The sequence below is a fragment of the Odontesthes bonariensis genome, chromosome 21, assembly GCF_027942865.1.
Source record: "Odontesthes bonariensis isolate fOdoBon6 chromosome 21, fOdoBon6.hap1, whole genome shotgun sequence".
Classification (NCBI taxonomy): domain Eukaryota; kingdom Metazoa; phylum Chordata; class Actinopteri; order Atheriniformes; family Atherinopsidae; genus Odontesthes; species Odontesthes bonariensis.
The window spans coordinates 8,757,812-8,769,497 of record NC_134526.1 but is presented as its reverse complement, the minus strand read 5'-3'; the positions used below and the strand labels follow the sequence as shown (position 1 = coordinate 8,769,497).

Sequence of the window (11,686 nt, the reverse complement as noted above, 5' to 3'; positions counted from 1 at the left end):
CAGCTTCATGTCAAAAGAGGCGAACTATCCCTTTAAGATAGGGTGACCATACGTCCGTATTTCCCGGGACACGTCCGTATTTCACTTCCTGTCCCGGGCGTCCCGTGAAATACGGACATGTCCCGGGAAATACGGACGTATGGTCACCCTACTTTAAGAAGAGATTTGAAAGATACTGAAATGGACTTCAGATAACTCCAAGTTATACAGTTTACAGATTGTTTCCAGATAGAAAAGTCCACAGGCCTGAACTACTAAGCAGAAGTGGTGGTTTGGCACGGTAACTTTCAACACTGTTTTTTTGGTATCTTAAAGCTGGTTCACTTCTTACCAAGTTGTATCATCATGGTAACTTATGCTGGCAACCTTTGAGATAAGAGATCCACACATGTAAAAACTCCAACTCCAGACCAATCAACTCCTTTAGAAAACGAAAAAGTAAAAATAATCCCAATAGCTCTGACCCTTACAGGTATCCAGTGAAAAGCAGCATTAATTTGTGTAATGTGGTCAATTCTTTTTAACGTTTTAAAGTCTTGGTGTCGGCATTTTCTATCAGCTGCAAAATAACTAGTGATCTTGGTTAGCAGCATCAGCGGCAACAAGCAGAACTGCATCACTTCAGGCAGGTCTGAGTCACAAACAACACAGAAATAAAAAAGCATAAAATGCTTCTTTTAAAACAGGGCAGCCAGATTAAGAGCAAAATCATCCAGGCTACTACAGTCAGTGTGTGTGTGTGTGTGTGTATATATATATATATATATATATATATATATTATTAAGACACTGCCACTCAAGAATCAGGCAAAATATAAAGGATTTTAACATTTCTTCTGATCTTTGAACAATAGGCTACCATATATTTGAAAAGTTAATCATCAAAAACAAACATCTTTACGCAGCCCAGTCTTTTTAAATAACAGGGGGGCTCAAAGTAGACACAGAATAACGAAAACTTACTTTAATACATTTACAAAAAATTGAACAGATCCAAGTCACTGACAAATCCAAACAAAACCAAAGGAGCGAGTAGATCTGGAGACAGATTCCTGGAACGTGCTGAGAAAAACAGTGCTGGAGAGACAGAGAAGAGGGAGTGATGGGGTAATGAGACGAGTGCAAACAATCAAGGCAATCAGACAAAGACAAAAGACTTGAGCAGGACAAACTCAGGAAGTAAAATATCATACCACACAGAAAAGGGGTGTTCTTTGAAAATAAAGTACAGAACACAGACGATGATCCATATAGTTTACATCAAAACTCTCAACTATGACACATCTAAAACATAATGAACTGAATTCAGCAGAGTCATACATAAAAAGCTGGAGCAGACATGGAGGACATGAAGGCAACGTGTATAAACTGCTAGAAAAGCCTCTTCTGGGAATTGTAGTTTTATCACACACGGAGGCATGTCACCGTGTGTCCAGAATAACCACAGCCATTTATTTTTATATTGAAATGAGCAAAGCCATTTGTTGATAATTCAGCAAAAAGACCACACAGTAAAATTTCAGCTGTAAATCATCACCACTCTGCCCTGTATTTAATTTTTTTTATCATAATCTTTCATTTCTTAAATGTTCCTGCTTGTGATACATGATATTTCACACTGAAGCGCTCACATGCATGCAAACATGTACAGTATGTTTAAGAAAGAGTAGGGGGTGAAGAGGTTGACATTTTTAGGCAGGACCGCTTGTTGGGGACAGAAAAAAAAAGGTGGAGAAGAGGCAGCGGCACTCTTGGAGCAGGAGAGGGTCAAAGATTGAATTTCTGCCCCGCAGCATTCCCTGAGTGGCGCGCTAAGCGTGAGAGAGAGAGCGCAAGGGTGCAAGTCAAGACAGTGAGTGACCTACAAGCAGGCTTAACTTCACCCAGGGCTGCAGATTAACACCACAGTGGCCCCTGAAGGAGCCCTCTGCCTCCTCCCTGCTGCTCATGAAGGAGGGACAATTGGGAGGGCTTTCCTGGACATCGTGATGAGGGGACTGATACAGAAAGTTTTGCAGACGGACGTAGGAGTCAGCATAAGAGGCACCTGGAGGTGGAGGTACAGCAGGAGAGTCATGGTCACCCTCTGGAGGTGTGATTAGTTGGAATCAGGGGAGCTGGCAGGCAGACAGGTGAGGAGTCGTGCTGAAGTGGCCTTCCAGTGAAGTACTGAGATGTTTGCATGTGTTGATATGATCAAATTTACATGAAAATATGGAAGACCCAGGGGGAAAAGTTGTAAAAAGTATAGACCTTCCCCTAGTTTTATGGCATAGTCACATAGAAACCTTTAGTGAGATTTTGTGAGTTTAAAGGATGCACTTGACTGAAACTAATGATGCAATGAATCTTCCCTTTGTGTGTAATATTTAGTCTAAGCAGCTTAATGTGCTCTATGGTTATATTTCTCCTGTAAAGCCTATCCTGTTCGATACAAATCCTGTGGACAAATGAACCTGGCACCTGTGTTTATATCTGGCACACACATCTGTGAATAAAAACACTGTATTTCTAGGATTTTGGCTAAATATGAGCATCATTAGCCTGATACTGATAATTTTTTACTGTTTTATTTGTATGATTTTGTGTACTGTTGTATCTCCATGGCGGGTTTAACCTTGATTTTTTTTCCCTCCAGAATAAACACAACAAAAGCAGCAAGAAAAAAAAAAACCCCAAGGCTGAGAAATGCTTAATCAAGACAAGGGAGGAGGTACGGATGGAGAAGGAGGAGAGCAGACAAAAGAAAAACAGAAAGCTGAGGAGGTCGCTGACGAACAAAAACAGAGCAAAGACAAGCTGAACAAACTGGAGAGGGAGAGCAGCGAGAAGGAACCGAGGAGCGGGTCCAGGAGGGAGAACCGGCGCCCCAATCACTGGAGGAGCGGTTGTGCTCTGACCGAACGCCTCGCCATCAACGTGTCAGGGATGCGTTACGAGACCCAGCTCCGAACCCTCGCTCAGTTCCCTGACTCCCTGCTGGGCGACCCCCTGCGGCGCCTACGCTACTTCGACCCCCTGCGTAATGAACTCTTCTTGGACAGAAACCGCATCTGCTTTGATGCCATCCTTTACTTCTACCAGTCAGGTGGAAGGCTGAGGAGGCCTGCCAACATCCCCCTGGACATGTTCCTGGAGGAGCTGCGCTTCTACGAGCTTGGAGAGGTTATCATCGACCGCTTCAAAGAAGATGAAGGCTTCCCTAAGGAGGAGGAGCGACCTTTACCTGCCAAAAAGTGGCAGCAGAGCATCTGGATGCTGTTTGAGTATCCAGAGTCATCTGGCGGAGCAAGGATCATTGCCATCATCAGCGTCATGGTCATCGTCCTATCTATTCTCATATTCTGCCTGGAGACTCTGCCTGAGTTCAGAAATGAGAAGGAACGGAGGGAGGTGAGGATGGGCTACATTGTGACACCTTCTAAAGCCAGGGTTCACGGGGAGACAATCAGATGAGTTAAGAAACAGTCAGGCCACTGATGGGGTGCAGCGAGAACAAAGGTTCACACTGCATTAAAGTGATGAGGTGAGCAGAGGATGACAACAAGTGCTGACAGGTGTCACCTTGCATGACATCAACCAGCTGCTATCGGACAAGGTGAAAACATCTTTATCTCCTCTATCAACACTGAGTGATAAAATGTAGGGTAAAATAGGACGTCAGCGAAGTGCTTAGAACCAAGACTGAAGGAGGAGGAAGCAAAGGCAGCAGAGAGACGAAGCAGGAGGGAGGTTTTCTTGAGATTATTTTGGACTTGTCATTAAATCTGATCCAGTCAGACTGAGGGAAAGGAATGGAAGGGATGAGGAGAGCAGTTAAACCCCGGCTAGAAAAAACAAGAGAAGGGAGGAGAGCCATCAAAGTAGGTTGGATGGAGGTTTACTTTTAGAGGAGGGACACATGGAGATGCTATGTCTCTCTGACCGCTCACTGAGACCTGCCAGACTGACAAGAATATATGGATGAAGCAGATACTTTAAAATTAATGAGATGTGAGAGTGAATGAAGGGGCTTAGAAGTGGAGAAGCAAGTGTGAAGGCAAGGAAAGAGAGCTTGTCTCATGTTACACCTTGGAGACCTAGAGGGCTATAAATAGAAGGACAACCCTTAGAGTGCATCAACACATAAACCAAAGTCCGTATTAATAAACGCTGTGACTCACAGGCACTGGGAATGGTATGGAAAAGATTGTGGCAGATCAACTTTTCTGATGACAGCCACAGAATGAAATTAGCCTCGTGGAGCCCGGAGACGAGACAGATTCTACGAGTTCAGGGAACAGAGAAGATAGCACCCATGTTTTATTCTGCATTATACACTCAGATAGGACCATACTGTAGATGATCAGAGCAAGTGGCACACAAACTACACAAACTGTCGTCCATGATGGATACATGCTAGTGATTTTATGTGACATTTCAGTCTGGATCAGGGTAAAAAAGCCAAGTTAGCATTAGAGCTATTGGAGCTGTGATGTCCAGCTAAAAGTGGCCAAGAGTCAGATATCTCAGATCCTAAAACAAATCTAAACAGCAGGAAAAGAAAAATTATACAACTTTGTGTGATCAAACCCATGTGAGCACTGTTTGTCTTAAACTTCATTTAAAAAAAAAAAAGAAAAGTTAAATAGCCTCCAGATTTTATAAAAAGAAGCAGACACAAGAACTCAAAAGTAACATTAAAAGTAAGCGCCTTTTCCAGTTTATTGGCCCATCCAGCTGAAACTAATGTAATCTAATATACAATAAATCCTCCTTTCATGACCGTCACAATGTGAGTTGAAAAGGGAGAAGTTTGTTAAGCTGTATGGTCATTTTGGAACATATAGTTCTCATTATTTTGTTCATCCTACATCTGTAGGTGAGCTAGTAATGAAAATATCTCGCAACCCCCCCCCCCCCCCCCCCCCAAAGAAAAACACAAGCTTGAAAATGGTCACAGAGTTTAATTCGCACCTCTCTAACAGTCTGATGCACAACGTTTTATACCTTTCTATTACACTACATTCATTTTCAGCCAGGTCCACTTCTGAAATTGAAACTGAGTGTACTTTACGAGGATAATATGTGCTGCAAAGCCATCAAACGCTCGCAGTAACTTTATCTAACTTGTTAAAAGACACGAATGCCCAGTTATTTCAAACCTGCGCCTTCGTCCGAGAAAAAAGCAAACAGCTGGGTTAAACGGAGTATCAGATGCCTGTAACACAAACCAGTGTCACATGAACTTCATGTTTATTTGTGTTTAAATATAGAGAAAGTGATTTATATAAAAGTCTGTGGAAAAAATTAAAGCTGGGAGAGTGAAAAAGGAGAGGAGAGAAAAGTTAGCACGGTATCACACAGCTCACAGGATCCTGATGACAGATGTCATACTTGAAATGTGCTGAGGACAAATTTTGATTACAATCCTGCTTGCGCCCCCTCTCATTTGCCCCATCCTTGTTTTCTCTGTTTGCACTTCTGTAAATATTGTCTCCATGGTGCTATTTACTATCACGCTACCCTTTATTCTCATATTTCTCTTTCGAGCTCACGTTTGACAAACAGAAAATAAGTTGTAAATATGAGTGTGACCACCTGTGCTTCATTATTTGTCTTACAGCAATACACCTCGATGCCTCACCCCACCAACCCAAATGAAACCATCTTGATCCCCCCTAAATTCAGTCCCTTCCAGGACCCTTTCTTTATAGTAGAGACTATCTGCATCTGCTGGTTCTCCTTTGAACTCGTCATGCGCTTCATCAGCGCTCCGAATAAGGTGCACTTCTTCAAAGACATCATGAACATCATCGACTTCTTGGCCATAGTGCCTTATTTTGTTACAGTGGGAACAGAGCTCGTCAAGGACAAAGGCACACAGCCCTCCGTGTCGCTGGCCCTAATCAGGGTCATTAGGCTGGTGAGAGTATTCAGGATCTTCAAGCTTTCTCGTCACTCCAAAGGCCTCCAGATCCTGGGACAGACTCTGAAAGCCAGCCTGCGAGAGCTCGCCCTGCTCATCTTCTTCCTCTTCATCGGGGTCATACTGTTTTCTAGTGCTGTCTACTTTGCTGAGGTGGACAGTCCTGGCACGCTTTTCACCAGCATACCTGAGGCCTTCTGGTGGGCAGTGGTGTCCATGACGACAGTCGGCTATGGGGACATGTGCCCAGGGACGGTTGGGGGAAAGCTGGTGGGCTCCATGTGCGCCATCGCCGGAGTGCTCACAATCTCTTTGCCTGTGCCTGTTATTGTGTCCAATTTCAGCTACTTCTACCACCGAGAGATGGAGTGTGAGGACAACAGGGAGTACCACCATGTCGCCACTTCACTCTGGGAAAAGGATCAAGAGGATGATGAAGAGGACGATGAGGAGGATGGGATAGATGAAGATCCTGAATACATAGGGGATTATGCTCCGCTGTATGGGCAAAACAGGCCCGTGTGTCCTCCGCTCAATGGGACCCTTCCAGCTGGGCTTTGTGCAGGACAACCAGCTGGTGATCAGAGATTTTATCTCCAAGAACCTCTGGTCACTCAGGTCTGACGGTTTTGGGTTTTGGTTCAGGCTCAGGTTCAGGTTTTGACACAAACACTGCCACACATCAAGAAAGAAGATACTGCTGAGATGTAAAAAAAAGGAGGAAACGAAGATCAACTGGGTTCAGAAGAAAACACAAAGTGCACCATAACAAACCAGGTTTGTGACCATGGTTTCAATATTTCAGGCTTTTGTGTGATTGTATTTTACAGTTATACAGTAAGCTTTGGTTTTCCCAACAAATAAGCTGAACTTTCACATAACTTACACTACTGTACTAAAGTCTTGAGCCACCCCTTTTTCTTTATATTTTCTTGCAAACAGTCAGTCTTTCTTGTAATCTATTAAAGTGGTCTTGAGCAATAGTTCTCCAGGCTTTCTGAAGGCCTGTTTAAAGTTTTTCTTCGGACACTGGTTGCTTTTTCACTAATTTTCTGTCCAGTTCTTATTCTCAAAGTTGTGAGAATATATGTTTTCATCAAAAAAAATGTAAACACAAAACAACTAAACATTATAGTTTCTGGTTTTGTCCAAATATGCTGACATTTTGAATTCAGATACAAATAAGCATGAAATCATGCGACACAATTAATCGCCTTCTTGGGAAGTTTGACAGTTTCCATTTTCAGAATTTCAAAATGGAAAAAAATAGCATCACAAAGTGTCACATTTAGAAAGGTGCAGTTGAAAGCGTGTTTCTTTCCAGGTAAACAGAAGAAGGCCTGATGTATCTGGAAATTATTTCAAGCTATGAGATTTTGGTTTGAATTCTTTCACTGTGAAAAACACACGTGTCTCTTACTGATTAGTTTGTAATTATTTTCGTACATGAACAGAAGAAAAACTCTCAAAATAAAAAGGATTAAACAATGAGACACTTGGGTAATGGCTGCTGATGCTGCAACCCGAGGTGATCTGTGGAAGTTAGTTACAACAAGATCAATCCTGTGCTTGCCCAGCAGCTAATTGTGCAGTGGGTGTTGATGGTGCTCTTGTCACAGTTATGGCAGAAATGTGGCGCCGTAATCTCACGCTGACGAGGACAACAAAGCGAGCGCTCATCGGCTGGCGGTGGTGCAGACACAGTTGATGTGGTTGGTCCAGAGCCAGTTTGTGTGTGACTCACTTACACAGTGAAACTGATACAGCTCAGAGAGGCGTAGGGCAAAAGCTGATCTCAGGACAGGACTGCTTGACATTTCCATCAAAGAGGTGAGGACCAAACTACCTCAGGCTGATGCAACAATCACAATCTGAAGCTTTTACTACTGCAACTACTCACAGAAGTTTTAGCGTTAACACACATCCCAGCTTTTTCATCACTGAAAACTCTTTGTCTTTGTTAACCTCTGCATGTGTTAATTAAAGAAGCCTGAATCTGTTTTTTTTTTTTAACCAAACATTCACCATCTTCAGGGCTGAACGAAAAGCTTGAACATGGCACAATATTGGCATAAATCAAGTCATTTTTAAGCAAACTCTTCATCACTGAGAGGGTTGTTTCGTTACCATCCAGTTACTAAATAAAAAACCTATTTAATCTATTTCATCAATGACAGTTTTTTTTATTTTTGGAACATCCACAAGTTGCATATGCTTTGAAGTTTGTGCTAAAAAAAAGTCAATCATCAACAAAAAAAACAAATCATAATCATTAAGTTATTATATTTGATTTCAACTGATTTAATGTTCACGTAGGTGTTTATTGGATCAGTGAAACTCTTACTTAATCCTTTAATGTCCACTGTGACACTTTCTTACTGTATTTGAGACTTATTTATTAATCATTTAATAAAGGTTACTACAGTCATTTTGTAAATGTATAAGGACATAACGATGTCAGTTTTGTCAGGAAATTACAGTATGTTTACAATATTGTTAATTACTTAGTAATTATTGATAATTAAAGGCAACTATAAAGCTCCAGAACTCAAAATGAAATTCAGACGGCAAAATTAAACTTTTCCAGCAAAATAAAAAGATCTTGAGTTTAAATCAAACCCTTTTCCTTCACCTTCCCACACTGTCCAACGTTTACCGTGTAAATAATGGCACCTTCCTTCTACATGGCTTTGCTATTTACAGTATGTCGCTTTATGGCAATAATACAGCAGAATACTACTGTAAAGTATATGAGTTTTTCAGTATATGTCTCTGATTAAAATATCCATCACAAGGAATTCCAGTGACATGATTTCACAGAAGAACTATTCTCAGACCAGTCCTGCAACATAATCTGCTTCAGTGTTGTTCATTTTTATACATGCTCTAAACAAGGATAAAACAGAGACATTTTCATTAATTTTCATCGAAAAAAGTACAATATATAATGACACATGTGATACTTGCTTAATTGCACAATGTGGCACAACTTATTCATCCCTATTTTGTCAAAAACATCTCTGCAAGATACAAATACTGTTCGTTAGAGTGCTTTTTTGACATTTGTCATAATTTTACTATAATTAAGATGATTGCAGCCTTTAAGAAATATTTTTCAGTCTTAAAGAAGAGATTGTTAAGTCTTAAAATAGAAGAGAACCTTAAAAAGTCGTGTCAGTGAAGACACTTTTAAAGGATAGACATGTTTAAACTGTGTGGCTGTTGTGTGACCTGGATACTGAGGGCAGATGTGGCTTTGTATATGTATTTCTTTATTTAATAAAGATCATGTTTTATCATTCATGTCATGGATTTCTCAATTCCTTTCGCATGACTCTCTGTGCAGTGACTCTGGGAGAATCTGATGATGTGTACTTGAATCTAAACAGCTTTTAAAAAGCATCATAAGTCATGTAACCAGAGACAGATGCATAATGGAAACTGTATGTGCAAGGTTCTTGGCATTTTCTGATCAGAAAAATGTGGAAATCTCTGCTCAGAGCAGTGAGATTACATGCCGTTCCGCTGCTATCTGCTGCATGTGATGACTGATCCTGCCTCCAGGTGTCAGACTGGGTTGTAAAATGACAGCACAGCATAAACCGGGATGTCTGTCTCACTCCTGCTGTCAGTGGGTTTGATTTATAGTAAAAATGAGTATCCAAACACAACATCTGTCATCTTGAAATGATTCTGCTCATTTAAAACATATGACTAAGAGGATTTATCCTCAGTAACTTTCATTGTTCCAAAATAAAACACTTTCATCATATTTGAAACATAATGTGAAACCATTACACTCCTTTAGAAGTTGAGAATTTCCAGAATCCTGCTTATGCTCTCCGAAGCTCCTAAATGGGCTATAAAACAATCAATCAACTGTTAAATCATAAGAAAAAATGTGCTAACCATTTTAAATGGAATATGTTCATGTTATGACTTGTACATTGGAGCATTTGAATGTTTCATGATGAGCTCCGGGACAATCTTGTGAATTTTGTTGATTATTTTTGGAAATAATATGTCAAAGGATTAATCAAACATAACTGTTAATTTCAATTGACAGTGGAAATAGCTGTAAGGTGCTCTATCTTTTTAAATAACAGTTTTCATATAGTCTGCACTGATTAGGGAAATTTTGAATCAAAGCTAAAGAAAACGAAGATTAAATTAACCGAACTGTGCACAGAGGGCAGACAGGCGATGAGACAAATTTAGGTTTTCAATTCAGTCTGAAAGAGGGTTTTGATGGAGATGTATGGTCTAATGTATAAGCTCTCACATTATGCACAGAAATATCCACTGTGGCACACTTCTGCAAAGTGTATTGGAAAAACACCTGTATACTGTACGCAGGGGCATTCCAATGGCATGAAAGGACATGTATAAACAGAAGATTAACAGCATTTTTCATAAAGAATTAACTTGTTTTAATACCTATGGTTATCAGTTTTTTTTTTTGGGGGGGGATATCTGCAATTCACAAACTGTGCAACTGTAAGAGTCATAATAGTTTAATGGTTTCACTATGGAGGCTCAAAAATGGTCAAATGACTGAAATTTTCAGCGCCCCAAAACATTACATTCCTCTGTTTTTCTTTGCAAGTTGTTAGATGCTGTTTTGCACAACAGAAACTGTCTTAAATGTATCGATGCACAACTATAACATGCTTGAAAGGGCTTATGAGGAGGTAGCATGGCTACAACGTGACACCGTTATGACAAAGAACTGAGCTCGATCTCCATCCGACTCAAGACTGTTTAGGGTTAGATATTAATAAATACAAAGGTTTCGGATAAAAAAAAAAAAACAAACTGCAAGGTTAGGCTTAACTGTTAAAAAATACATGGAAACATAGACAGAGTCACGTTGCTGCCCTATTCAAAACTAATGTGGAATTATTACCAACTCACAATTCCTACAAATAACACGCTTTTTCATGAGACTGGAAGACCGCATGAAAAGGACACGGGAACATCACACAGCTGCACAATTTTATAGTTTAACAATTTATCCTGTTGGTGGGGGGGCGTTTCAGGTGTAAAATTATTTTGACACAAGAACCAGACCAAAGAATTTTAATCGAAGAAATGGCTCAATAATAGGTGAAGAGAGTTAATGCAAGATATGTTACCCATATACTACCTATATATCTCATAATAGTTGGGACGAATATGAAGAATGGAAGTACCTTCTGGGATATCTTTTTGGAATCCCATAAAAACTAGGCTATCCAGTTATGTAGTCGTAGCTTGAGCTATTTTCCAGTTCACTTTTTATGATAACTGAAGACTTGAGAATATGCTTGAATGAGCTGAAGTACAGGGTTTTAGAGCAGATGATGTTCACCCGCACACACACGTTCCTCTCAGCAATGATGCCTGCAGTGATTAAATTCATGACCCCCTGTGGCCTCAGATATCCCCACGTCATGTGTTGGAGGACCAGCTTTCTTTCATGCTGCACAGCAGATTAGTGTTCCATTACATCCATGACACCATCAGCCTGACATGTCCAATCAATCATCCAAAATTTCAATTTTTTAACACAAGTTGTGATTTTCTAACTTGCTGAATTTCACCTATGACCTCATTCTTTCTCTCCACCTCAGCTCTCCTCTCTGATGCACAGGGACCTGAACGTCAGCCCTGCTTGCAATTACCCACAGTGCCCTTATGCTGTCTGGGAAGAATGAAAAGGATTGACGTCTTTCTGGCCATCTGCTGCCCTACGATTCCTCTCCCATCCATCACTCTCGCCTGCCTCGCCCATCTCTA

At 40.8% G+C, this 11,686-nt stretch overlaps 1 protein-coding gene across 1 annotated transcript; it reads left to right on the top strand.

The window, feature by feature from the left end:
* The first annotated feature begins 1,895 nt into the window (after positions 1–1,895).
* Positions 1,896–9,939, top strand: kcna7 (potassium voltage-gated channel, shaker-related subfamily, member 7). Its single transcript, XM_075453456.1, has 3 exons — positions 1,896–2,132; positions 2,639–3,393; positions 5,606–9,939. Exons 2-3 carry the CDS (start codon positions 2,689–2,691, stop codon positions 6,530–6,532), a joined length of 1,632 nt encoding a protein of 543 aa, XP_075309571.1. The 5' UTR covers positions 1,896–2,132; positions 2,639–2,688; the 3' UTR covers positions 6,533–9,939.
* The last annotated feature ends 1,747 nt before the right edge of the window (positions 9,940–11,686 follow it).